Source organism: Petromyzon marinus, chromosome 54 (genome assembly GCF_048934315.1).
Source record: "Petromyzon marinus isolate PM22_M1 ecotype Great Lakes invasive population chromosome 54, UKy_Petmar_22M1.pri1.0, whole genome shotgun sequence".
In the NCBI taxonomy this organism is placed as follows: Eukaryota; Metazoa; Chordata; class Hyperoartia; order Petromyzontiformes; family Petromyzontidae; genus Petromyzon; species Petromyzon marinus.
In genome coordinates, this window is record NC_133720.1 from 11,409,758 (window position 1) to 11,437,362 (window position 27,605).

The following is a 27,605-nucleotide window of genomic DNA, read 5'->3' on the forward strand; positions in this document are numbered from 1 at the left end:
CAACCTCGCCCGCAACCGACCCACCCGCACCACCGCCACCACCGCCACCACCGCCTCTGCTCTCCTTCTTGAGCCTCCGGCGCGCGTTCGCGAACCACGTGGACACCTGCGTGAGCGTCATCTTGGTGACGAGCGCCAGCATGATCTTCTCGCCCTTGGTGGGGTACGGGTTCTTGCGGTGCTCGCTGAGCCACGCCTTGAGCGTGCTGGTGCTCTCGCGCGTGGCCGCCTTGCTGCCGAGTCGCCCGCCAGAGTCGCTCCCCACCACGGCGGCGCCGTGGGGGCCGCCGGTGGGGCCCTGAGGCCCGTAGGGAGAGTAGTAGTGCGGTGGTAAGTGGTGCAGGGCCGGGTGCGGCGCGAACACCGGGTGCGACATCGCCGGGCACTCCTTGAGCTGCTCGTACTGGGCGCCCTGCAACACGCGACGGGGAGGAGGAGGAAGAGGAGGAGGAGGGGGAGGAGGAGGATGAGGAGGAGGAGGGGGAGGAGGAGGCGTCATTGGTGGTGCGTGGGGGTGGGGGGGGAGATCCACGGCGATCGGTACGCGGGGAGGAATTTAAGAGCGGAATTCTACATATGTAGTAGTAGCTACTACTACTACACGTGTAGTAGCTACTACTACACGTGTAGTAGTAGCTACTACATATGTAGGGCCCCAGCACCCAACCTCCTACTACTGCACGTGTAGTAGTAGTCGCTACTACACGTGTAGTAGTAGCTACTACTACATATGTAGTAGTAGCTCATACATAATAATATCTACACGTGTAGTAGTAGCTATTATTAGTAGTAGCTACACGTGTAGTAAACATCGTCCCCAGTGACGATGTTTACACACCGCACCGGGTACTCATTCGAGGCTGAGTCGAGCTAGGGGAGTCCCCAGGACCGGTGCAAGATAATCGTCACTGGGTGCTGGCCGTGAGCGGGAATCGAACCCGGGTCGCCGGGTTCATAGCGCAGCGTAGCGCTAACCGCTGCACCACCGCTCCCCACGTACACACACGCACACTCTCTCACACACTCACACTCACTCGGAGTTTAACAAATAGACAAGCGGGCAACAACGCACTGCGTTACGCACGTGCGAGGATGGAGTATTCATCTCACGGCATATTCTAACGGGGGGGGGAGGAGCGGTGGCGCAGTGGTTAGCGCGCCCCACCCGCGCCATCGATCCAGGCGGACTGTGAGTTGGGACTGTTCGGGCCGCGGCTCACGCCGGCGGCGAGTGGGGACGACGTGCCGCGTTCGTCGCCCTTCGCCAGCAAAGGTGAAGTATGGTCAAAAGCAACACGTGGTGGGGAAGCCTTTACGAAGCAGCGTATTGACAAAGGGCTCTAAGTAATCGCGTGTCGTTCACATCTCGTTGTGTGTGCCAAACATTCATGTGTATGGCAGCACATCCGTCTGTCCACCCATTAAATATAAGGTTTTTTTTTGTATACATCCCGTCAGCCCCGCGCGGCCTTCTGAAGGTTTTATATATACGTTATTTTTTTCTTACAGATTTAATACAACAAAACAGTACTCGTTGTGTACAGCCCTGAGTCAGCGGTGGAAATTCCACATTCCCATGGCCGAGGAGAGTCGATCTATCTATCTATGGAGAACAAGAAAAATAAGTGCTTAACTCGTTAAGTACAGCCCTGAGTCAGCGGTGGAAATTCCACATTCCCATGGCCGGGGAGAGTCGATCTATCTATCTATAGGACAACAAGAAAAATAAGTGCTTAACTCGTTAAGTACAGCCCTGAGTCAGCGGTGGAAATTCCACATTTCTATGGCCGGGGAGAGTCGATCTATCTATAGGGCAATCGCTATTGAATTCTCCCACCCCACCCACCCACCTCGACAAAGTTATACTTTTTTATCGACCATGAACGGATGATGATGATGGGCTGAGTCAACAGAATCGTTCTGTACAGACACGGTCATCATGAGCCTTTGCGACATCAGCAGTCTGTCTGTCCGTACATGAGAAACGTTCTGACCATGAAAGCACCCTGCTCCCATATATTTACATGATCCCGCCTCGCGACTGCACTTTATAATCACGCACCCACACATCGGCACGTATCTCCACGTCGTATGTGTCTGTTTACGTGCATCATCGTCAGCGGCCACGCTCAATCCACCGCTGGACGAACGATTATCCCAAGCCGCCGCGTGCATGTGCACCGTGCGTGCTCACGTTCGCCTTCACTTATCCAAGTGCCGCTTATACGCCGCATGGCAGTGAGCCGTAACTCTTTGTAGTAGCTACACGTGTAGTAGTAGTAGTAGCCATTGCGTGCAATCGTCCTATATGCCTATCGAGGAATCTGTGCACTTAGGGGATAGAGAAATCCCCCACATCGTAACGCGTACTCCTTACTGTTGCCGTAACCAAGGAAACGTATGCAATGCGTAACGCTTTGGGCAATGACCCTAGCTCATGGCGCATCGATGTCTATGTAACGGGTCACGTGTCACGCAGTCTATACGCATCTGCCTAACCGTCTGCTGCTTCATCCTGTGTAGGAACCTCCTGGCTACACCACCACCACCAGCCCACAGGGGATTATTGTGTCCGTCCGTCCGTCGTGCAGGCAAATATGGGAGGGGTGGGGCTGGGTGGGGAGGGTGGGGAGGGGCTGGGTGGGGAGGGTGGGGAGGGGCTGGGTGGGGAGGAGGGGCTGGTCACCCCGTGGTGCCCTTATAAAACTCAACGTTTCACCTACTCACGCCGGCTTGTGCCCGCCCTCACAGTCGGGCATATTGTGCGGAACACACCACGTGGTGGTGCCGCCGTGTGACCCTGCCCATTGACCGAGCAACCCGACGTTCCTACCAGCTCCCTCCGCAGGAGAATGTGTTACATCTTGCAAAACGAATGAGGCCGTGGCCATCGAACAAAGGCGGCGGTGGCGGCGGCGGTCACCGCATCATCGCGCGCATTCACGGACGCGCTTCTGCGGCCGTCTGGAACGCTCCTCCCTCCGACATTAGGAAGCCGCTGGGAGCCGCGCACTTTTAAATCATCACCTCGGTTGAACATACTTTTGATTTACAACTGCTTTGTTGTTATTCTTAGCTCTTTCGGTAAAGTCACGTTGAAGGGAAACAATAAAATAATTTAAAAAATATATATAAAACAATAAAAATTCTCACGACGTTTCGACCGTAACACAAAGGGGGTCGTCATCGGGTGTGATTCGTTTGCTGTCTTTCACTGCCGCCGCACCTCCGTTGAGCGCGGTTTGTCTACGTACGGTGCGAGAGAAGTTCCACGTACACGTACACACACACACAATCGATTGTCGAGTCAGCTCGCCGTGTAAGCAACATGTTGCGTCGTTCGCCTTCCTCCACCCCACCCCACGCAAAAAAACCAAACAAACAACTAATACAATAGTCACGTGGCGAACAATATATGGCACGTGATTATTGTTGTTGCCGTAATAAATGGGCTCCAGCGTGTGTTCGTCACGTTGGCGACTCAATCAATTCGCTTGCGTCCGGGTGGAGAAGGGCGATCCGACCCAAACTTCCGATGAAGAATCCGTGATGAATTGGTCGCGAAGGATCGACGCTGCACGTGCCGCCGTGCGGTGAGTCTCCTTCGTCACGTGGTCGTCTCGGTTGTTGTCACCCTCCCCAGCTCCCACGTACGGCGCGAAAGAAATTCAACGCCCGCCTCCGGCCACGCCCGCGGGAAGCGAACTCGTCACGCGAACCCCAAGCCGCCGGCCTCGCGAGCGGGAATCGAACTCGGGTGGGTCGGGGTTCGCGGTGGCAGTGCAGGCGATCGCCACACCCCACCAACACGTGAGTCGAGGCCACCCGTTGGCTTTGGCCGCAACGCACATTGCTGCTTGAAACGACGATTGTTGTTGTTGTTATTGTTGTTGTTGTTACGATGACGACGGCGATGGCGATGACGAAGGCGACAACTTTAAGTCGCGGTCGGGTTTTCCGATCGACACAGCGCACGAGGCCCGCGCACGTGGCGCTTTGAAGCAGGGCTGTTGCCCGAAACGTCGCCTGTTGCGAAAGTACGATCGACGAGCGCACGAAGCGCACGCGCTTTTTAATAAAAGGGCCGTTGCCCGAAACGTCGCCTGTTTTTTTATTTTTTTTAATATGTCGATGTTTTAAGGTATTATTGTTGACGAATATGTCACGTGTGCTTTTCGTTGTTGTTGTTTCACGTATATACATGTAGTAGCTACACGTGTAGTAGTAGTTACTACTACATATGTAGTAGTTGCATATGTAGTAGTTACACACTACTACATATGTAGTAGTTACATATGTAGTAGTAGCTACTACTACACGTGTAGCTACACGTGTAGTAGTAGCTACTACTACATATGTAGTAGCTACATATGTAGTAGTGTGTAGTAGTTACACACTACTACATATGTAGTAGTTACACACTACTACATATGTAGTAGTTACATATGTAGTAGTTACACACTACTACTGTAGTAGTAGCTACTACATGTGTAGTAGCTACTACTACATGTGTAGTAGTAGCTACTACTACTACATGTGTAGTAGTAGCTACTACTACTACATGTGTAGTAGTAGCTACGGGTCCCGCACTTTCAAGGGCCCCGCGCTAAACGCTTTCAAGCGATCAATTCCGGTTCAGTGATTCTGCACTTGCTCTATCACTACAGTACTATAACGACTTCAACCTTGACGTACGACTGGGTGTTTAAGGTGAGCGATTTGTCTTATTATCTGACTTCATAGCAAATGAAAAAAATACAATTACCTTACTGTGCAAGTTACAAAACCGTGTGTTTTAATGTTTAAGTGTGTTCACGTTTTGTTGTATTCAGGGCCCCTTTATAACATCATGCGCTACAGGCCCAGCACTGGCTTCATCAGGCACTGCCACCACCACCCACCACACACACACACCAACATCGCTGTCACAACACGGCAACAGCAACAGCAAGTAGTAGCGGGTTTCAATAGCGCGCTTTGCATCGGCTTCAGCGTCTCACTCACTCCACGCGCGGCGCGTTACTCGGTCCACCGGCGACGCTGGGAGACACCCCGGGGCCTCCCAGCGGCGGAGGCCCTGATCGCAAAACGTCGTGGGCATCCTGATGACGTGGGTCTCGTTACGAACACAGGCGGAGCCGGTTTTATCCTCGTGCCGTTTCCTAAGCCCCTTTGCTCGTACGATCCGCTAATATCGCGCCTACACCTGCACGCTGGTACACCGCGAGCCGCTCGCTGATGAAAGGCGCCGAGTGTCCAAAGCCCGGTGGGGAGAGTCTGTTGAAACCCTTGCAGCTGCCGACGAGACGCTGGCGGGATGTGTCGACGTTGTTTCCGCTGCGACGTCTAGTTTAGATTTGAAGCTTTCGTGACTGCTAGGATCCATACTCTTTGGTTCTATTGGGTAAAGTCACGTAGGTGAAAATAAAATAACAAAAAAATCATTTTCATGACTTTACCCAATAGAACCAAAGAGTACGTCTAGTTTAATCGCGCGCGGAGGTGAAAGGGGGGAGTCTCGATTTGAAGCTGTCGTGACAGGGGGGGGAATCTAAACTAAATTTGATGCTTTCGGTGAAGTCTTCACGTAGGTTATTGGGGAATAATAAAATAGAACAAAAAATAATGATGATGATGATGATGATACAATCACGACGTTTCGATCGCAGTTGGACACAAGCGGTCGACCTCAGGCGGACCAAAAAAAATAATAATCCAGCTGTCGAAAACGTCGTGATTTATTTTATTTTATTGTTTAATTTTATTATTTTTCTACCTACGTGGAGTGGCCAATGTGCACGTGATGCGTACAGAACGCGCGTGCTTTCAAAAAAATATCCTCTCCCCCCTCTCTCCCCTCTCTCCCCACGCACGTTAGGCGGGTTGTTTTGAACATAATTCTAGATTTAAAGCTTTCGTGACTGCTAGGATCCATACTCTTTGGTTCTATTGGGTAAAGTCACGTAGGTGAAAATAAAATAACAAAAAATCACGACGTTTCGGCCACAACACAGATGAAGGCCGCATCTGGATGAAGGCCGCTTGTGTTGTGGCCGAAACGTCGTGATTTTTTGTTATTTTATTTTCACCTACGTGACTTTACCCAATAGAACCAAAGAGTTGTTGTGAACACACTTCGCCAGGCTGAGTCAACCGCACAGACGCGTCTGAGATTCATTCGCTCGCCCGCCGATGTTCGGCCCGTGAATGGAAACGCGTGGAATGAAACAAACAACAACAAAATCTAAGAGAATTAGAAACTAAACGTTTCACCGAAGCATGAAGATTCGTGTTGCTGGACGCGACAGTGACGTTCGCGATTGTCATTCGCGACTCCGATCGTTTACACGTGTGTGGGATCGATGGGGTGTGCCGATTTTCTGTTATCTCGCTGTGGGTTTGGTATAGAACCAAAGAGTATGGATCCTTGCAGTCACGAATGCTTCAAATCTAGAATTTGTTGTTGCTGTTGTTGTTGTTGCTGTTTGTTTGCGCTGCCTTAATGTGCTCGTATAATTATTCCATTGATTGCTTGATATTCTTGGCTCTTTCGCTAAGGTCACGTAGAAGGGAAACAACAAAATAATACGTGACTTTACCCAAAGAACCAATAATATGAATCCCTGCAGTCACGAAAGCTTTTAAATCTAAATGTAATTCGTTGATGTCGAGTGACTTGCTCACCGAACGTCTCGATTTCGCATTCCTATATCGTGCGCTCGTATTTTTTGTTCGCTGTTGTAAGTTGCTGATAACCCGCCCGTGCCTGGGAGGAGAGGAGGGGGGGTCGGGGGGCATCTGAGGAATGAACAAAAACGTTCACAGCTCATTGGATTCCTCCCTGCAGCAACAATCAGAGATTCTGATTCATCTACACAAAAATGAAATTCTACCGTAAATGTCTACACCATGCACCGCCACACCACCGCCTCGGTCGGCTCGGCCTTCACATCACCACCTGGTGCATTGCGTGAAACATCCGCTCGGGAGGAAGACAAAGGCGGAAGGGGTGTCCGTGTCGGTGCCTTGCCGCCAGGCAGAGGGTTTGTGTTGACCTTCATAGGCGCTTGCTAACAGCACTTGGAGGTTCAGTGGTTCTTAACATTTACCGCAGCCTGGCATTGGCTATCAATTGTAGAATGTTAATAAATACAACGTCGGGTTTTCAATTGTAGAATGTTAATAAATACCACGTGGGGTTATCAATTGTAGAATGTTAATAAATACCACGTTGGGTTATCAATTGTAGAGTGTTAATAAATACAACGTGGGTTATCAATTGTAGAATGTTAATAAATACAATGTGGGGTTATCAATTGTAGAATATTAATAAATACAATGTGGGGTTATCAATTGTAGAATGCTAATAAAACAAAGTAGGGTTATCAATTGTAGAATATTAATAAATACCACGTGGGGTTATCAAATGTAGAATGTTAATAAATACAAAGTGGAGTTATCAATTGTAGAATGTTAATAAATTCCACGTGAGGTTATCAATTGTAGAATGTTAATAAATACCACGTGGGGTTATCAAATGTAGAATGTTAATAAATACAAAGTGGGGTTATCAATTGTAGAATGTTAATAAATACAACGTGGGGTTATCAATTGTAGAATATTAATAAATACCACGTGGGGTTATCAAATGTAGAATGTTAATAAATACAAAGTGGGGTTATCAATTGTAGAATGTTAATAAATACCACGTGTGGTTATCAATTGTAGGATATTAATAAATACCACGTGGGGTTATCAATTGTAGAATGTTAATAAATACTACGTGTGGTTATCAATTGTAGGATATTAATAAATACCACGTGGGGTTATCAATTGTAGAATGTTAATAAATACAACGTCAGGTTCTCAATTGTAGAATGTTAATAAATACAATGTGGGGTTATCAATTGTAGAATGTTAATAAATACCACGTGTGGTTATCAATTGTAGGATATTAATAAATATAACGTGGGTTATCAATTGTAGAATGTTCGTAAATACCACGTGGGGTTATCAATTGCAGAATATTAATAAATACCACGTGGGGTTATCAATTGTAGGATATTAATAAATACAACGTGGGGTTATCAATTGTAGGATATTAATAAATACAACGTGGGGTTATCAATTGTAGAATGTTAATAAATACCACGTGGGGTTATCAATTGCAGAATATTAATAAATACCACGTGGGGTTATCAATTGTAGGATATTAATAAATACAACGTGGGTTATCAATTATAGAATGTTCGTAAATACCACGTGGGGTTATCAATTGCAGAATATTAATAAATACCACGTGGGGTTATCAATGGTAGAATGTTAATAAATACAACGTCGGGTTCTCAATTGTAGGATATTAATAAATACAACGTGGGTTCTCAATTGTAGGATATTAATAAATACCACGTGGGGTTATCAATTGCAGAATATTAATAAATACCACGTGGGGTTATCAATTGTAGGATATTAATAAATACAACGTGGGTTCTCAATTGTAGAATGTTAATAAATACCACGTGGGGTTATCAATTGTAGAATATTAATAAATACCACGTGGGGTTATCAATTGTAGAATATTAATAAATACAAAGTGGGGTTATCAATTGTAGAATATTAATAAATACAACGTGGGTTATCAATTGTAGGTTCCAAAAAAAATACTACAAAACGTATTTTAAAAATATATATTGTATTTAAATCTATCGACAAGACCTAAAGACTACAAATCTGGCCACGTCTCGCGAGATGCACCCCAGGCGAAGGAGGAGAAGGAGGAGGTCAACTTTGTTGAGGCGACACACGCGGTTTGGTGTTGCAGGGGGAGGGAGGGACATCTTTGTCGTCGTGTTGTTACTGTGAGCCACGTGGCCCTGCGGGCAGAGGGAGCGGCCCAGCGATCGTGGGAGTTTGCGAGGTCACGTCCTGGCCCGGGAGAGAGGTTCACCCGAGCCCATCATCCCATCCGGCGGTCGATAAAACGGGTACCACTTTTGTGGCGAAGTCTGCAGTGGCATGTGTAAACAAACACATTTTTCAACGCACTCAAAAGTATCATGTTTATTATTTTTGACCTCAGAGTTAATCAAATTTGATGTGCTTAATAAGAGTGGGTGGTTTCCTTTCGATACATTTAATTTTATTGATGCGAGCCACCCACTTTTATTGAGCACATTCACTTTAATTCATTCTGGGGTCAAAATAATTAATTTTCTACTTTTGAGTGCAAATGAAAGTGTGCATTGAAAAAAAAACTCTTTTGTTACCTGATTTATTTGAATGTTAATCTTGTAAACGTAATTTGTATATCCACAATACAACTTTTTTTTTGGGGGGGGGGGGGTCAGATCGCGTAAATAAATAAATGTGTCGCTAAAACCCTCCACCACCCGACACAGCCAACTAATAAGGTCTGTCACGTAAAACAGAACGTGGCCAATTCGTCACTAGCACAGCATCATCACCGTCGTGTTTGGAGATTAAAGCCGCAACATAATGTGAAATTTTAAGGTCTCAATCCAGACAATAACAATAGTTCATTATTGTCCGGATAATTGTAATATATTTGAAATCGTGCAATTAAAAATGTAAGTTAAAAAAAACACACACAGACCGGCGATACGTGGACCGGTTCTCTAAATGAAATCTGGAATCACGGTGAGACGCGAGACCCCGTCAAAGTCTCTCTGTGTGCAACATTTCAGCTCGTTAAAGACTTCGTAGATCCGAAGATATCAGAGCGCCAACGATTTGAAAGACTATAAACGGACAGCAGGGCGAGTTAAATAAAAGAGTGTCACGATAAAAAGAGGCGACGTTTCGGGCAATGGTCCTCTTTCAGAGCACAAAAATGAGCGCTTGTCACGTGGGTATATATATATTGTACTTGCTCCCGCCATGATAACGTGGACATTCCACCAGTGAGCAGACGGTCATCAATGCGGCATTGCTGATTGTGAGCAGGGAATCACGTGGCTTGACTGTGCTGACCTCACCGACGGTCCATGACGCAAACACGTGTCGCGTACACAATCCTACACACATGACATGTGTGTGGCACACACATGACATGTGTGTGCCACACACACATGTCATGTGTGTGTGTGTGTGTGGCACACACACACACATATGATATGTGTGTGTGGCACACACACACATGTCATGTGTGGCACACACATGACATGTGTGTGTGCCACACACACATGTCATGTGTGTGTGGCACACACATGACATGTGTGTGCCACACACACATGTCATGTGTGTGTGTGTGTGTGGCACACACACACACACACATGTCATGTGTGTGTGGCACACACATGACATGTGTGTGCCACACACACATGTCATGTGTGTGTGTGTGTGTGGCACACACACACACATATGATATGTGTGTGTGGCACACACACACATATCATGTGTGGCACACGCACGTTAGTCACGTGCATATATAGTTCTAAACAAACAATGACTAAGAAATTCTTGGTTCTTTAGTTTTACCCAGGCCCGCTCACCATCATGAAGGTCCTTAATGATCGTGAGCAGAGGGTCAGGGACTCCAAAAGCACGAAGAACAACCCAGAGCCCAGGCCTACTGATGGTATCATAGGCCTTGACCAGGTCAATAAAGCAGAGATGTAGGTCTTGTTGGAATTCCCTACACCTCTGCTGTAGCAGACGGACAGAAAATATGGCATCTGTGCAGGACCGCCCTTTCCTGAAACCGCATTGGGGCTCCGCAAGCCTCTCCTCAGCGTGCCTGGCAAGGCGATGCTGAATAATCCTTGCCAGGACCTTTCCCGGCACACTGAGGAGTGAAATGCCCCTGTAGTTGTTACAGTCTGTGCGGTCCCCCTTCTTAAAAAGGGGGACCACCAGGGCATCCTTCCAATCCTGCGGAACACGTCCAGTGATCCAGACTGTCGTTATGATGTCATATAGGGTAGTCTGTGCACAAACGCCGCCCTCCCTCAGCATTTCGTTTGGGAGATCATCTCTGCCCGCTGCCTTTCCTGGTCTCAGACTCCGGATCGCCTTCAGTACTTCCTCAACAGATGGCACCTCAGCCAGCCACTCACAGGGGGTGACTTCTTCCAATATTTGAGGCACCGCAGCCTCAGCAGGGTCATCCTCACTTTGTGCCACGATGTTTTCCTGGCTGAGGGATTTTCCCTCTCCCAGGACCTCACAGAAATGCTCAGCAAATCTGCAAACCTGTTCCTGGGGGTCGGAGATTGGATCACCGTTTTTTCCCCTAATGATGGTAATAGGTGTGGCGCTGCAGGTTACTTTTTTGCTGGAGTTAAATAGGGATTTGTGATCACGGGCCACTGAGGCAGACTCCATCTCCTCAGCAACCCGCGACCACCACCCATCCTTGCAGTGCCTCACAGCTCTCCGAATCTCCGAGCGAAGGCTGCGGTAAGCCTCCTCATTCTCTGACGTGGGATTCTGTAGCCGATGACAGTGGGCCTGTCGCTTTTTCTCAACCATCCTGAACACCTCCTCTGTCAGCCAGGGTCTCTGGGGAGGTCTGGGCCACGTACCCAAAGCAGCCATTGCAGCTGCATGAGTCACAGTCCTAAACCTCGCCCATTTACCCTCGACATCAGGAGGAGTCGGGGACGATGCCAATCCCAGCCGCAAGCGATGATGAAATTCTCGCTTGCAACTTTCATCAGATAACTGAGACCAGGCCACTTTAGGTTGGAATGGGGTCCTGGGTGTACACCCACCACCGGAGTGGAAGAATGGCAGGCGCAATCTTACAGATGACTAGTCGATGGTCAGAGGGCAGATCAGCTCCACGGTAGGTCCTGGTGTCAAGGACATGGGCTCGCATCCGCTGGTCCGTCACTATGTAGTCCAGCAGATGTTCTTGCTTGGACCCAGCATGCATCCATGATGTTGTGTGGGTGCGCCGATGCCGGAACAGCGTGTTGGTAATTACAAGCCCATGGGCTGCAAAAAATCTAGCAGCCTCCTACCGTTGTTATTGAGCTGATCTGGCTCATGCCCTCCAATCACTCCAGACCAGGTGCCAGTATCATGACCAACTCGGGCATTGAAGTCACCCAACATGATGACTCTATCCCGAGGGGCCACTTTAGCCAGCACCTGTGACAGGAGGTCATAGAAGGCATCTGACTCATCGGCTTTGCCTGCATCCCTCCACGGATGTTCATCTTCGGTGGGGGCATAAGTAACCACGACCACCATTCCTCGCCTCCGGTTGATGGGAAGGCGAGCCAAAAGTAGCCTGGGACTTACAGCTTCCCACACCTCACCGCCACGCTCCCACGCCCCCTTCATTCTTTTGTTCAAAAGAAGAGCTACACCCTGTTGTTTGGCAGTCTGCTGCCCCGAGTAGAGGACTGTCCACCCCTCATGGTGGCAGGAGCCAGAGCCGGTCCACCGGACCTCCTGAATGCCACAGAGATCCAGGCGGTACCGGTCCAGCTCCCGACAGAGGAGTGGCAGCCTCTCCTCCGCAGTGAGCGTTCGAACATTCCACGTGGCCACCAGTAGTGGCTTTTCGTTATTTCTGGAGGAGCCCCGTGGGTCGAGATTCAATCTCCTGGCTCCGCCAATTGGGGTTTGGCCAGGAGACGTCATAGACGCCTGGCCCCCCAGGGCCTCCGGCACAAGCTTATTAGTTACATATTTCAGTTTAACTCGTGGTTTAGTGGTAATTAACTGAAGGTGGAGGGGTTACCAGCCCCTCGCACCCGTCCAGAGCCCCCATTTAGCCCTGTGGTGGACACAGACGCCATGAGGGGAGGAGCCAATCAAAATTGGACCTCCCCCCACAGCACTGTCCACGACAGAGTTGCCCGTCCCACCCAGTCACTCACTCACCCAGTCGCCCACTCGCCCAGTCACTCACTCATCCAGTCACTCAGTCACCCAGTCACTCACTCACCCAGTCACTCACTCGCCCAGTCTCTCACTCACACAGTCACTCACTCACCCAGTCACTCACTCACTCACTCACCCAGTCGCTCACTCACCTAGTTACTCACCCAGTCACTCACTCACCCAGCTTCTCACTCACCCAGTCACTCACTCACCCAGTCACTCACTCATCTAATCGCCCACTCGCCCAGTCGCCCACTCGCCCGGTCACTCTCTCACCCAGTCACTCACTCACCCAGTCACTCACTCCCACAGTCACTCACTCACCCAGTCACTCACTCGCCCAGTCTCTCACTCGCCCAGTCACTCACTTACACAGTCTCTCACTCACCCAGTCACTCACTCACTCACCCAGTCACTCATTCACTCACTCAGTCACTCACTCACCCAGTCACTCATTCACCGACTCGCCCACTCGCCCAGCCACTCGCTCCGGTCACTCTCTCACCGAACGGCGAGCGAGTGACAGGCAGGCGGTCAGTCCCCTCGTCCGTCGCTACCGCTCCACGTGCATCATCGTCAGTGCGGGCGACTCGATGCCCCCTTCTCCCTCCCGGCTCCAGCCCCTCCCCGTCCCCCTTTGTCTTCCCTTTACTTCTCAGACCTCCAGCTCTCTGTCGCCCCCACCCCCCCCCCCCCCCCCCAGCTGCGCCCAGACCTCAATGCGAACCTCTGCCCCATCAATCCCTCTTTGTGTTACTGCCATCCCAGCTACACCGCTTACAATAACACAGCTCTTCATTCAAAATCATCACGCCGCCTGCAGCTATAATAAACATCGCTGTAAAGGGACTTTTGGTGAAGGCGCTGTTGAAACATCAATAAGGTAAGAGGACCCGGTCTCCCGGTGAGGACATTTTCACCCCCAGCACACCACGTCCAGTATACCCCCTCGCTACGTCCATACCCCAGCACACCAGTGTGTACGTGTGTGTTAATGTGTGTGTATGTGTGTGTTCGGCCGGATCGAGGGGACTAAACGGGCGCGGCACGGGCTAGAGAAGAGATGGAGTGATGTGGTACAGGAGGACGTGGAGCTGAGTGGACTTGCCGATGACTGGTACCAGCGGTGTCAAGATCGGCCTCTGTGGAGGAGGCTCGTGAAGGACGCTACTGGGCAGTTGGAGGCAGTCGCCCTCCAACAACAACGAAGGGCGGAGGAGCGACGCTCACGACAACGAGTGGAGCGCCGGGTGGCTAAAGCACAGCAGGTTGGCACAGTAGGGGGCACAGGTGGTGCATCAGCCAGTCATCTCAGTCATCTCAGTAAGTCGACCCGAGGCACTTGGGTCTGCCCCGTGACCTCCTGCCAGCGGGCGTTCGACACTTCACGTGGCCTCAGGGTGCACATAGCCTGGCACAAGCGTCGTGGTGACGTCACCGCCACTTAGTGGCGAATGCCGGTTGTTGTTGTTGTGTGAGTGAGAGACTGGGTGAGTGAGTGACTGGGTGAGTGAGTGACAGGGCGAGTGGGCGACTGGGTGAGTGAGTGACTGGGTGAGTGAGTGACTGAGTGAGTGAGTGACTGGGTGAGTGAGTGGCTGTGGGAGTGAGAGACTGGGCGAGTGAGTGACTGTGTGAGTGAGAGACTGGGCGAGTGAGTGACTGGGAGAGTGGGTAACTGGGTCAGTGGGTGACTGGGTCAGTGACTATGTGAGTGAGTTACTGGGTGAGTGAGTGACTGTGTGAGTGAGTGACTGGGTGAGTGAGAGACTGGGTGAGCGAGTGACTGGGTGAGTGAGTGACTGTGTGAGTGAGTGACTGGGCGAGTGAGTGACTGGGTGAGTGAGTGAGTGACTGAGTGAGTGACTGGGTGAGTGATTGACTGCGTGAGTGAGTGACTGAGTGAGTGAGAGACTGGGTGAGTGAGTGACTGGGTGAGTGAGTGACTGGGCGAGTGAGCGACTGGGTGAGCGAGTGACTGCGTGAGTGAGTGAGAGACTGGGCGAGAGAGTGACTGGGTGAGTGAGTGACTGGGTGAGTGAGTGACTGGGCGAGTGGGCGACTGGGCGAGTGAGTGACTGGGCGAGTGAGTGACTGGGCGAGTGAGTGACTGGGTGAGTGAGTGAGTGACTGGGTGAGTGAGAGACTGGGTGAGTGACTGGGTGAGTGAGCGACTGGGTGAGTGAGTGACTGGGTGAGTGAGTGAGTGAATGGGTGAGTGAGTGATTGTGGGAGTGAGAGACTGGGCGAGTGAGTGACTGCGTGAGTGAGTGACTGGGTGAATGACTGTGTGAGTGAGAGACTGGGTGAGTGAGATACTAGGGGGGTGAATGACTGGGTGAGTGAGTGGTTGAGTGAGTGGCTGACTGGGTGAATGAGTGACAAGGTGAGTAGGTAACTGGGTGAGTGAGTGACTGGGTGAGTGAGAGACTGGGTGAGTGAGTGACTGGGTGAGTGAGTGACTGGGCGAGTGAGTGACTGGACGAGTGAGTGACTGAGTGAGTGACTGGGTGAGTGAGTGGCTGTGGGAGTGAGAGACTGGGCGAGTGAGTGACTGTGTGAGTGAGAGAATGGGCGAGTGAGTGACTGGGAGAGTGGGTAACTGGGTCAGTGGGTGACTGGGTCAGTGACTATGTGAGTGAGTTACTGGGTGAGTGAGTGACTGTGTGAGTGAGTGACTGGGTGAGTGAGGGACTGGGTGAGCGAGTGACTGGGTGAGTGAGTGACTGTGTGAGTGAGTGACTGGGCGAGTGAGTGACTGGGTGAGTGAGTGAGTGACTGAGTGAGTGACTGGGTGAGTGATTGACTGCGTGAGTGAGTGACTGAGTGAGTGAGAGACTGGGTGAGTGAGTGACTGGGTGAGTGAGTGACTGGGCGAGTGAGCGACTGGGTGAGCGAGTGACTGCGTGAGTGAGTGAGAGACTGGGCGAGTGAGTGACTGGGTGAGTGAGTGACTGGGTGAGTGAGTGACTGGGCGAGTGGGCGACTGGGCGAGTGAGTGACTGGGCGAGTGAGTGACTGGGCGAGTGAGTGACTGGGTGAGTGACTGGGTGAGTGAGAGACTGGGTGAGTGACTGGGTGAGTGAGCGACTGGGTGAGTGAGTGACTGGGTGAGTGAGTGAGTGAGTGAATGGGTGAGTGAGTGATTGTGGGAGTGAGAGACTGGGCGAGTGAGTGACTGCGTGAGTGAGTGACTGGGTGAATGACTGTGTGAGTGAGAGACTGGGTGAGTGAGATACTAGGGGGGTGAGTGACTGGGTGAGTGAGTGGTTGAGTGAGTGGCTGACTGGGTGAATGAGTGACAAGGTGAGTAGGTAACTGGGTGAGTGAGTGACTGGGTGAGTGAGAGACTGGGTGAGTGAGTGACTGGGTGAGTGAGTGACTGGGCGAGTGAGTGACTGGACGAGTGAGTGACTGGGCGAGTGGGCAACTGGGTGAGTGAGTGACTGGGTCAGTGACTATGTGAGTGAGTGACTGGGTGAGTGAGTGACTGTGTGAGTGAGTGACTGGGTGAGTGAGAGTGGGTGAGTGAGTGACTGAGTGAGTGAAAGACTGGGTGAGTGAGTGACTGGGTGATTGAGTTACTGAATGAGTGAGTGACTGAGTGAGTGAGAGACTGGGTGAGTGAGTGAGTGGGTGAGTGAGTGAGAGACTGGGTGAGTGAGTGACTGGGTGAGTGAGTGATTTGGTGAGTGAGTGACTGGGTGAGCGATTGGGTGAGTGAGAGACTGGGTGAGTGAGAGACTGGGTGAGTTAGTAACTGGCAGAGTGACTGGGTGAGTGAGAGACTGGGTGAGTGACTGGGTGAGTGACAGACTGGGTGAGTGAGGGACTGGGTGAGTGGGTGACTGGGTGAGTGAGTGACTGGGTGAGTGAGAGACTGGGTGAGTGAGATACTTGGTGAGTGAGTGTCTTGGTGAGTGACTGAGTGAGTGAGAGACTGGGTGAGTGACTGGGTGATTGAGTGACTGAGAGAGTGAGTGACTGGATGAGTGGCTAACTGGGTGAGTAAGAGACTGGGTGAGTGACTGGGTGAGTGAGAGACTGAGTGAGTGAGTGACTGGGTGGGTGGGTGACTGGGTGAGTGAGTGACTGGGTGAGTGAGAGACTGGGTGAGTGAGTGACTTGGTGAGTGAGTGAGTGGGCGAGTGGGCGACTGGGTGAGTGAGTGACTGGGTGAGTGAGTGACTGAGTGAGTGAGTGACTAGGCGAGTGTGTGACTGTGTGAGTGAGAGACTGGGCGAGTGAGTGACTGGGTGAGTGAGAGACTGGGCGAGTGAGTGACTGGGTGAGTGACTGGGTGAATGACTGTGTGAGTGAGAGACTGGGTGAGTGAGTGACTGGGCGACTAGCCGAGTGAGTGACTGGGTGAGTGAGTGACTGAGTGAGTGAGAGACTGGGTGAGTGATGACAGGGTGATTGAGTGACTGGGTGAGTGAGACACTGTGTGAGTGAGTGACTGGGTGAGTGAGTGACTGGGCGAGTGGGCGACTGGATGAGTGAGTGACTGGGTCAGTGAGTGACTGGGTGAGTGAGTGACTGGATGAGTGAATGACTGTGTGAGTGAGTGACTGGGTGAGTGAGTGACTGGGCGAGTGGGCGAATGGGTGAGTGACTGGGTGAGGGAGTAACTGTATGAGTGGGTGACTGGGCGAGTGAGTGACTGGGTGAGTGAGTGACTGGTTGAGTGAGTGACTGTGTGAGTGAGTGACTGGGTGAATGACTGGGTGAGTGAGTGACTGAGTGAGTGACTGGGTGAGTGATTGACTGGGTGAGTGAGTGACTGAGTGAGTGACTGTATGAGTGAATGACTGGGTGAGTGAGTGAGAGACTGGGTGAGTGACTGGGTGAGTGAGTGATTGGTTGAGCGAGTAACTGGGTGAGTAAGTGACTGAGTGAGTGAGAGACTGGGTGAGTGAGTGACTGGGTGAGTGACTGAGTGAGTGACTGGGTGAGTGAGTTACTGGGTGAATGAGTGACTCGGTGAGTGAGTGTTCGGGTGAGTGAGTGACTGAGTGAGTGACTGGGTGAGTGAGAGACTGGGTGAGTGAGATACTAGCGGGGGTGAGTGACTGGGTGAGTGAATGACTGGGTGAGTGAGAGACTGGGTGAGAGACTAGATAAGTGACTGGGTGAGTGAGTGACTGGGCGAGTGAGTCACTGGGAGAGTGGGTAACTGGGTCAGTGGGTGACTGGGTCAGTGACTATGTGAGTGAGTTACTGGGTGAGTGAGTGACTGTGTGAGTGAGTGACTGGGTGAGTGAGAGACTGGGTGAGTGAGTGACTGAGTGAGTGAAAGACTGGGTGAGTGAGTGACTGGGTGATTGAGTGACTGAATGAGTGAGTGACTGAGTGAGTGAGAGTCTGGGTGAGTGAGTGATTCGGTGAGTGAGTGAGAGACTCGGTGAGTGAGAGACTTGGTGAGTGAGTGACTTGGTTAGTGACTGAGTGAGTGAGCGACTGGGTGCGTGACTGGGTGTGCGAGTGACTGGTTGAGTGAGTGACTGGGTGAGTGAGTGACTGGGTGAGTGAAAGATTGGGTGAGTGAGTGAATGGGTGAGTGAGTGACCGGGTGAGTGAGTGACTGGTTGAGTGGTAGACTGGGTGAGTAAGTGACTGGGTGAGTGACTGTATGAGTGAATGACTGGGTGAGTGAGTGAGAGACTGGGTGAGTGACTGGGTGGGTGAGTGACTGAGTGAGTGGCTGACTGGGTGAATGTGTGACAAGGTGAGTAGGTAACTGGGTGAGTGAGTGACTGGGTGAGTGAGAGACTGGGTGAGTGAGTGACTGGGTGAGTGAGTGACTGGGCGAGTGAGTGACTGGACGAGTGAGTGACTGGGCGAGTGGGCAACTGGGTGAGTGAGTGACTGGGTCACTGACAATGTGAGTGAGTGACTGGGTGAGTGAGTGACTGGGTGAGTGAGTGACTGAGTGAGTGAAAGACTGGGTGACTGAGTGACTGGGTGATTGAGTGACTGAATGAGTGAGTGACTGAGTGAGTGAGAGACTGGGTGAGTGAGTGACTGGGTGAGTGAGTGAGAGACTGGGTGAGTGAGTGACTGGGTGAGTGAGTGATTTGGTGAGTGAGTGACTGGGTGAGTATTGGGTGAGTGAGAGACAGGGTGAGTGGGAGACTGGGTGAGTGACTGGGTGATTGAGTGACTGAGAGAGTGAGTGACTGGATGAGTGGCTAACTGGGTGAGTGAGAAACTGGGTGAGTGACTGGGTGAGTGAGAGACGGGGTGAGTGAGTGACTGGGTGAGTGGGTGACTGGGTGAGTGAGTGACTGGGTGAGTGAGAGGTTTGGGTGAGTGAGAGACTTGGTGAGTGAGTGTCTTGGTGAGTGACTGAGTGAGTGAGAGACTGGGTGAGTGACTGGGTGATTGAGTGACTGAGAGAGTTAGTGACTGGGTGAGTGGGTGACTGGGTGAGTGAGTGACTGGGTGAGTGAGAGACTGGGTGAGTGAGAGACTTGGTGAGTGAGTGACTTGGTGAGTGACTGAGTGAGTGAGAGACTGGGTGAGTGACTGGGTGTGCGAGTGACTGGGTGAGTGAGTGACTGGGTGAGTGAGTGACTGGGTGAGTGATAGATTGGGTGAGTGAGTGAATGGGTGAGTGAGTGACCGGGTGAGTGAGTGACTGGTTGAGTGGTAGACTGGGTGAGTGAGTGACTGGGTGAGTGACTGTATGAGTGAATGACTGGGTGAGTGAGTGAGAGACTGGGTGAGTGACTGTGTGGGTGAGTGACTGGGTGAGCGAGTAATTGGGTGAGTGAGTGACAGTGTGAGTGAGTGACTGGGTGAGTCACTGACTGGGTGAGTGAGTGACAGGGTGAGTGACTAAGTGAGTGAGTGACTGAGTGAGTGACTGGGTGAGTGAGTGACTGGGTGAATGAGTGACTCGGTGAGTGAGTGATTGGGTGAGTGACTGGGTGAGTGAGAGGCTGGGTGAGTGAGATACTAGGGGGGGGGGGTGAGTGACTGGGTGAGTGAGTAACTGAGTGAGTGGCTGACTGGGTGAATGTGTGACAAGGTGAGTAGGTAACTGGGTGAGTGAGTGACTGGGTGAGTGAGAGACTGGGTGAGTGAGTGACTGGGTGAGTGAGTGACTGGGTGAGTGAGTGACTGTGTGAGTGAGTGACTGGGTGAGTGAAAGACTGGGTGAGTGAGTGACTGAGTGAGTGAAAGACTGGGTGACTGGGTGATTGATTGACTGAATGAGTGAGTGACTGAGTGAGTGAGAGACTGGGTGAGTGAGTGACTGGGTGAGTGAGTGAGAGACTGGGTGAGTGAGTGACTGGGTGAGTGAGTGATTTGGTGAGTGAGTGACTGGGTGAGTATTGGGTGAGTGAGTGACTGGGTGAGTGAGAGACTGGGTGAGTGACTGGGTGATTGAGTGACTGAGAGAGTGAGTGACTGGATGAGTGGCTAACTGGGTGAGTGAGAAAATGGGTGAGTGATTGGGTGAGTGAGAGACGGGGTGAGTGAGTGACTGGGTGAGTGGGTGACTGGGTGAGTGAGTGACTGGGTGAGTGAGAGACTTGGTGAGTGAGTGACTTGATGAGTGACTGAGTGAGTGAGAGACTGGGTGAGTGACTGGTTGTGCGAGTGACTGGGTGAGTGAGTGACTGGGTGAGTGAGTGACTGGTTGAGCGAGAAATTGGGTGAGTGAGTGAATGGGTGAGTGAGTGACCGGGTGAATGAGTGACTGGTTGAGTGGTAGACTGGGTGAGTGAGTGACTGGGTGAGTGACTGTATGAGTGAATGACTGGGTGAGTGAGTGAGAGACTGGGTGAGTGACTGGGTGAGTGAGTGACTGGTTGAGCGAGTAACTGGGTGAGTGAGTGACTGAGTGAGTGAGAGACTGGGTGAGTGAGTGACTGGGTGAGTGACTGAGTGAGTGACTGGGTGAGTGAGTTACTGGGTGAATGAGTGACTCGGTGAGTGAGTGTTCGGGTGAGTGAGTGACTGAGTGAGTGACTGGGTGAGTGAGAGACTGGGTGAGTGAGATACTAGGGGGGGTGAGTGTCTGGATGAGTGACTGGATGAGTGAGTGACTGACTGGGTGAATGAGTGACTGGGTGAGTAGGTAACTGGGTGAGTGAGTGCCTGGGTGAGTGAGAGACTGGGTGAGTGAGTGACTGGGTGAGTGAGTGACTGGGTGAGTGAGAGACTGGGTGAGAGACTGGATAAGTGACTGGGTGAGTGAGTGACTGGGCGACTGAGTGACTGGGCGAGTGAGTGACTGGGCGAGTGAATCACTGGGAGAGTGGGTTACTGGGTCAGTGGGTGACTGGGTCAGTGACTATGTGAGTGAGTTACTGGGTGAGTGAGTGACTGTGTGAGTGAGTGACTGGGTGAGTGAGAGACTGGGTGAGTGAGTGACTGAGTGAGTGAAAGACTGGGTGAGTGAGTGACTGGGTGATTGAGTGACTGAATGAGTGAGTGACTGAGTGAGTGAGAGACTGGGTGAGTGCGTGATTGGGTGAGTGAGTGAGAGACTGGGTGAGTGAGAGTCTTGGTGAGTTAGTGACTTGGTTAGTGACTGAGTGAGCGAGAGACTGGGTGAGTGACTGGGTGTGCGAGTGACTGGGTGAGTGAGTGACTGGGTGAGTGAGTGACTGGGTGAGTGAGAGATTGGGTGAGTGAGTGAATGGGTGAGTGAGTGACCGGGTGAGTGAGTGACTGGTTGAGTGGTAGACTGGGTGAGTGAGTGACTGGGTGAGTGACTGTATGAGTGAATGACTGGGTGAGTGAGTGAGAGACTGGGTGAGTGACTGGGTGGGTGAGTGACTGGGTGAGTGACTGGGTGATTGAGTGACTGAGAGAGTGAGTGACTGGATGAGTGGCTAACTGGGTGAGTGAGGTAATGGGTGAGTGACTGGGTGAGTGAGAGACGGGGTGAGTGAGTGACTGGGTGAGTGGGTGACTGGGTGAGTGAGTGACTGGGTGAGTGAGAGACTGGGTGAGTGAGAGACTTGGTGAGTGAGTGACTTGATGAGTGACTGAGTGAGTGAGAGACTGGGTGAGTGACTGGTTGTGCGAGTGACTGGGTGAGTGAGTGACTGGGTGAGTGAGTGACTGGTTGAGCGAGAGATTGGGTGAGTGAGTGAATGGGTGAGTGAGTGACCGGGTGAGTGAGTGACTGGTTGAGTGGTAGACTGGGTGAGTGAGTGACTGGGTGAGTGACTGTATGAGTGAATGACTGGGTGAGTGAGTGAGAGACTGGGTGAGTGACTGGGTGAGTGAGTGACTGGTTGAGCGAGTAACTGGGTGAGTGAATGACTGAGTGAGTGAGAGACTGGGTGAGTGAGTGACTGGGTGAGTGACTGAGTGAGTGACTGGGTGAGTGAGTTACTGGGTGAATGAGTGACTCGGTGAGTGAGTGTTCGGGTGAGTGAGTGACTGAGTGAGTGACTGGGTGAGTGAGAGACTGGGTGAGTGAGATACTAGGGGGGGTGAGTGACTGGATGAGTGACTGGATGAGTGAGTGACTGACTGGGTGAATGAGTGACTGGGTGAGTAGGTAACTGGGTGAGTGAGTGCCTGGGTGAGTGAGAGACTGGGTGAGTGAGTGACTGGGTGAGTGAGTGACTGGGTGAGTGAGAGACTGGGTGAGAGACTGGATAAGTGACTGGGTGAGTGAGTGACTGGGTGACTGAGTGACTGGGCGAGTAAGTGACTGGGCGAGTGAATCACTGGGAGAGTGGGTTACTGGGTCAGTGGGTGACTGGGTCAGTGACTATGTGAGTGAGTTACTGGGTGAGTGAGTGACTGTGTGAGTGAGTGACTGGGTGAGTGAGAGACTGGGTGAGTGAGTGACTGAGTGAGTGAAAGACTGGGTGAGTGAGTGACTGGGTGATTGAGTGACTGAATGAGTGAGTGACTGAGTGAGTGAGAGACTGGGTGAGTGCGTGATTGGGTGAGTGAGTGAGAGACTGGGTGAGTGAGAGACTTGGTGAGTGAGTGACTTGGTTAGTGACTGAGTGAGTGAGAGACTGGGTGAGTGACTGGGTGTGCGAGTGACTGGGTGAGTGAGTGACTGGGTGAGTGAGTGACTGGGTGAGTGAGAGATTGGGTGAGTGAGTGAATGGGTGAGTGAGTGACCGGGTGAGTGAGTGACTGGTTGAGTGGTAGACTGGGTGAGTGAGTGACTGGGTGAGTGACTGTATGAGTGAATGACTGGGTGAGTGAGTGAGAGACTGAGTGAGTGACTGGGTGGGTGATTGACTGGGTGAGCGAGTAACTGGGTGAGTGAGTGACAGTGTGAGTGAGTGACTGGGTGAGTCACTGACTGGGTGAGTGAGTGACAGGGTGAGTGACTAAGTGAGTGAGTGACTGAGTGAGTGACTGGGAGAGTGAGTGACAGGGTGAATGAGTGACTCGGTGAGTGAGTGATTGGGTGAGTGACTGGGTGAGTGAGAGGCTGGGTGAGTGAGATACTAGGGGGGGGGGTGAGTGACTGGGTGAGTGAGTGACTGAGTGAGTGACTGGGTGAATGTGTGACAAGGTGAGTAGGCAACTGGGTGAGTGAGTGACTGGGTGAGTGAGAGACAGGGTGAGTGAGTGACTGGGTGAGTGAGTGACTGGGCGAGTGAGTGACTGGACGAGTGACTGACTGGGCGAGTGGGCAACTGGGTGAGTGAGTGACTGGGTCACTGACTATGTGAGTGAGTGACTGGGTGAGTGAGTGACTGTGTGAGTGAGTGACTGGGTGAGTGAAAGACTGGGTGAGTGAGTGACTGAGTGAGTGAAAGACTGGGTGAGTGAGTGACTGGGTGATTGAGTGACTGAATGAGTGAGTGACTGAGTGAGTGAGAGACTGGGTGAGTGAGTGACTGGGTGAGTGAGTGAGAGACTGGGTGAGTGAGTGACTGGGTGAGTGAGTGATTTGGTGAGTGAGTGACTGGGTGAGTATTGGGTGAGTGAGAGACTGGGTGAGTGAGAGACTGGGTGAGTGACTGGGTGATTGAGTGATTGAGAGAGTGAGTGACTGGATGAGTGGCTAAATGGGTGAGTGAGAAACTGGGTGAGTGACTGGGTGAGTGAGATACGGGGTGAGTGAGTAACTGGGTGAGTGGGTGACTGGGTGAGTGAGTTACTGGGTGAGTGAGAGACTGGGTGAGTGAGAGACTTGGTGAGTGAGTGACTTGATGAGTGACTGAGTGAGTGAGAGACTGGGTGAGTGACTGGGTGTGCGAGTGACTGGGTGTGCGAGTGACTGGGTGAGTGAGTGACCGGGTGAGTGAGTGACTGGTTGAGTGGTAGACTGGGTGAGTAAGTGACTGGGTGAGTGACTGTATGAGTGAATGACTGGCTGAGTGAGTTAGAGACTGGGTGAGTGACTGGGTGAGTGAGTGACTGGTTGAGCGAGTAACTGGGTGAGTGAGTGACTGAGTGAGAGACTGGGTGAGTGAGTGACTGGGTGAGTGACTGAGTGAGTGACTGGGTGAGTGAGTTACTGGGTGAATGAGTGACTCGGTTAGTGAGTGTTCGGGTGAGTGAGTGACTGAGTGAGTGACTGGGTGAGTGAGAGACTGGGTGAGTGAGATACTAGGGGGGGTGAGTGACTGGATGAGTGACTGGATGAGTGAGTGACTGACTGGGTGAATGAGTGACTGGGTGAGTAGGTAACTGGGTGAGTGAGTGCCTGGGTGAGTGAGAGACTGGGTGAGTGAGTGACTGGGTGAGTGAGTGACTGGGTGAGTGAGAGACTGGGTGAAAGACTGGATGAGTGACTGTATGAGTGAAAGACTGGGTGAGTGAGTGAGAGACTGGGTGAGTGACTGGGTGAGTGAGTGACTGGTTGAGCGAGTAACTGGGTGAGTGAGTGACTGAGTGAGAGACTGGGTGAGTGAGTGACTGGGTGAGTGACTGAGTGAGTGACTAGGTGAGTGAGTTACTGGGTGAATGAGTGACTCGGTGAGTGAGTGTTCGGGTGAGTGAGTGACTGAGTGAGTGACTGGGTGAGTGAGAGACTGGGTGAGTGAGATACTAGGGGGGGTGAGTGACTGGATGAGTGACTGGATGAGTGAGTGACTGACTGGGTGAATGAGTGACTGGGTGAGTAGGTAACTGGGTGAGTGAGTGCCTGGGTGAGTGAGAGACTGGGTGAGTGAGTGACTGGGTGAGTGAGTGACTGGGTGAGTGAGAGACTGGGTAAAAGACTGGATGAGTGACTGGGTGAGTGAGTGACTGGGCGAGTGAGTGACTGGGCGAGTGAGTGACTGGGCGAGTGAGTCACTGGGAGAGTGGGTAACTGGGTCAGTGGGTGACTGGGTCAGTGACTATGTGAGTGAGTTACTGGGTGAGTGAGTGACTGTGTGAGTGAGTGACTGGGTGAGTGAGAGACTGGGTGAGTGAGTGACTGAGTGAGTGAAAGACTGGGTGAGTGAGTGACTGGGTGATTGAGTGACTGAATGAGTGAGTGACTGAGTGAGTGAGAGACTGGGTGAGTGAGTGATTGGGTGAGTGAGTGAGAGACTGGGTGAGTGAGAGACTTGGTGAGTGAGTGACTTAGTTAGTGACTGAGTGAGTGAGAGACTGGGTGAGTGACTGGGTGTGCGAGTGACTGGGTGAGTGAGTTACTGGGTGAATGAGTGACTCGGTGAGTGAGTGTTCGGGTGAGTGAGAGACTGGGTGAGTGAGATACTAGGGGGGTGAGTGACTGGATGAGTGACTGGATGAGTGAGTGACTGACTGGGTGAATGGGTGACTGGGTGAGTAGGTAACTGGGTGAGTGAGTACCTGGTTGAGTGAGTGACTGAGTGAGTGACTGGGTGAGTGAGTGAATTGGTGAGTGAGTGATTGGGTGAGTGAGTGACTGGGTGAGTGAGTGACTGGGTGAATGAGTGACTGGGTGAGTGAGTGACTGGGTGAGTGAGAGACTTGTGAGTGAGTGACTGGGTGAGGGACTGAGTGAGTGAGAGACTGGGTGAGAGACTGGGTGAGTGAGTGACTGGGTGAGTGAGTGACTGGGTGAGTGAGTGACTGCGTGAGTGAATGACTGGGTGAGTGAGTGACTGGGCGCGTGGGTGACTGGGTGAGTGAGTGACTAGGTGAATCGGCGACTGGGTGACTGGGTGAGTGAGTGACTGGGTGAGTGAGGGACTGGATGAGTGAGTGACTGGGTGAGTGGGCGAATGCGTAAGTGAGCGACTGGGTGAGTGGGCGACTGGGTGAGTGAGCAACTGGGTGAGCGAGAGACTGGGTGAGTGAGAGACTGGGTGAGTGAATGGGTGAGTGAGAGACTGGGTGAGTGAGTGACTGGGTGAGTGTGTGACTGGGTGAGTGAGTGACTGGGTGAGTTATATACTGGGTGAGTGAGAGACTTGGTGAGTGAGTGACTTGGTGAGTGACTGGGTGAGTGGGTAACTGGGTGAGTGAGTGACTGGGTGAGCGAGAGACTGGGTGAGTGAGTGACGGGGTGAGTGAGTGATTTGGTGAGTGAGTGACTGGGTGAGCGATTGGGTGAGTGAGAGACTGGGTGAGAGAGAGACTGGGTGAGTGAGTGACTGGCTGAGTAACTGGGTGAGTGAGAGACTGGGTGACTGGGTGATTGAGTGAGTGGGTGACTGGGTGAGTGAGTGACTGGTTGACTGAGAGACTGGGTGAGTGAGAGACTTGGTGAGTGAGTGTCTTGGTGAGTGACTGAGTGAGTGAGTGACTGGGTGAGTGACTGGGTGATTGAGTGATTGAGTGAGTGAGTGACTGGATGAATGGCTAACTGGGTGAGTGAGAGACAGGGTGAGTGACTGGTTGAGTGAGAGACTGGGTGAGTGAGTGACTGGGTGAGTGAGTGACTGGGTGAGTGAGAGGCTGGGTGAGAGACTGGATAAGTGACTGGGTGAGTGAGTGACTGGGCGACTGAGTGACTGGGCGAGTGAGTGACTGGGCGAGTGAGTCACTGGGAGAGTGGGTAACTGGGTCAGTGGGTGACTGGGTCAGTGACTATGTGAGTGAGTTACTGGGTGAGTGAGTGACTGTGTGAGTGAGTGACTGGGTGAGTGAGAGACTGGGTGAGTGAGTGACTGAGTGAGTGAAAGACTGGGTGAGTGAGTGACTGGGTGATTGAGTGACTGAATGAGTGAGTGACTGAGTAAGTGAGAGACTGGGTGAGTGAGTGATTGGGTGAGTGAGTGAGAGACTGGGTGAGTGAGAGACTTGGTGAGTGAGTGACTTGGTTAGTGACTGAGTGAGTGAGAGACTGGGTGAGTGACTGGGTGTGCGAGTGACTGGGTGAGTGAGTGACTGGCTGAGTGAGTTACTGGGTGAGTGAGAGATTGGGTGAGTGAGTGAATGGGTGAGTGAGTGACCGGGTGAGTGAGTGACTGGTTGAGTGGTAGACTGGGTGAGTGAGTGACTGGGTGAGTGACTGTATGAGTGAATGACTGGGTGAGTGAGTGAGAGACTGGGTGAGTGACTGGGTGGGTGAGTGACTGGGTGAGCGAGTAACTGGGTGAGTGAGTGACAGTGTGAGTGAGTGACTGGGTGAGTCACTGACTGGGTGAGTGAGTGACAGGGTGAGTGACTAAGTGAGTGAGTGACTGAGTGAGTGACTGGGTGAGTGAGTGACAGGGTGAATGAGTGACTCGGTGAGTGAGTGATTGGGTGAGTGACTGGGTGAGTGAGAGGCTGGGTGAGTGAGATACTAGGGGGGGTGAGTGACTGGGTGAGTGAGTGACTGAGTGAGTGACTGGGTGAATGTGTGACAAGGTGAGTAGGCAACTGGGTGAGTGAGTGACTGGGTG

At 51.8% G+C, this 27,605-nt stretch overlaps 1 protein-coding gene across 1 annotated transcript in view; it reads right to left on the reverse strand.

Annotated features, from left to right (window-relative positions):
- Window positions 1-27,605, reverse strand: part of LOC116954072 (uncharacterized) — a 280,326-nt gene that overhangs the window by 905 nt on the left and 251,816 nt on the right. The window contains exon 2 of the mRNA XM_032974490.2: window positions 5-412. Coding sequence (XP_032830381.2) covers window positions 5-412 — 408 coding nt within the window. The remainder of the gene's footprint in view (window positions 1-4; window positions 413-27,605) is intronic.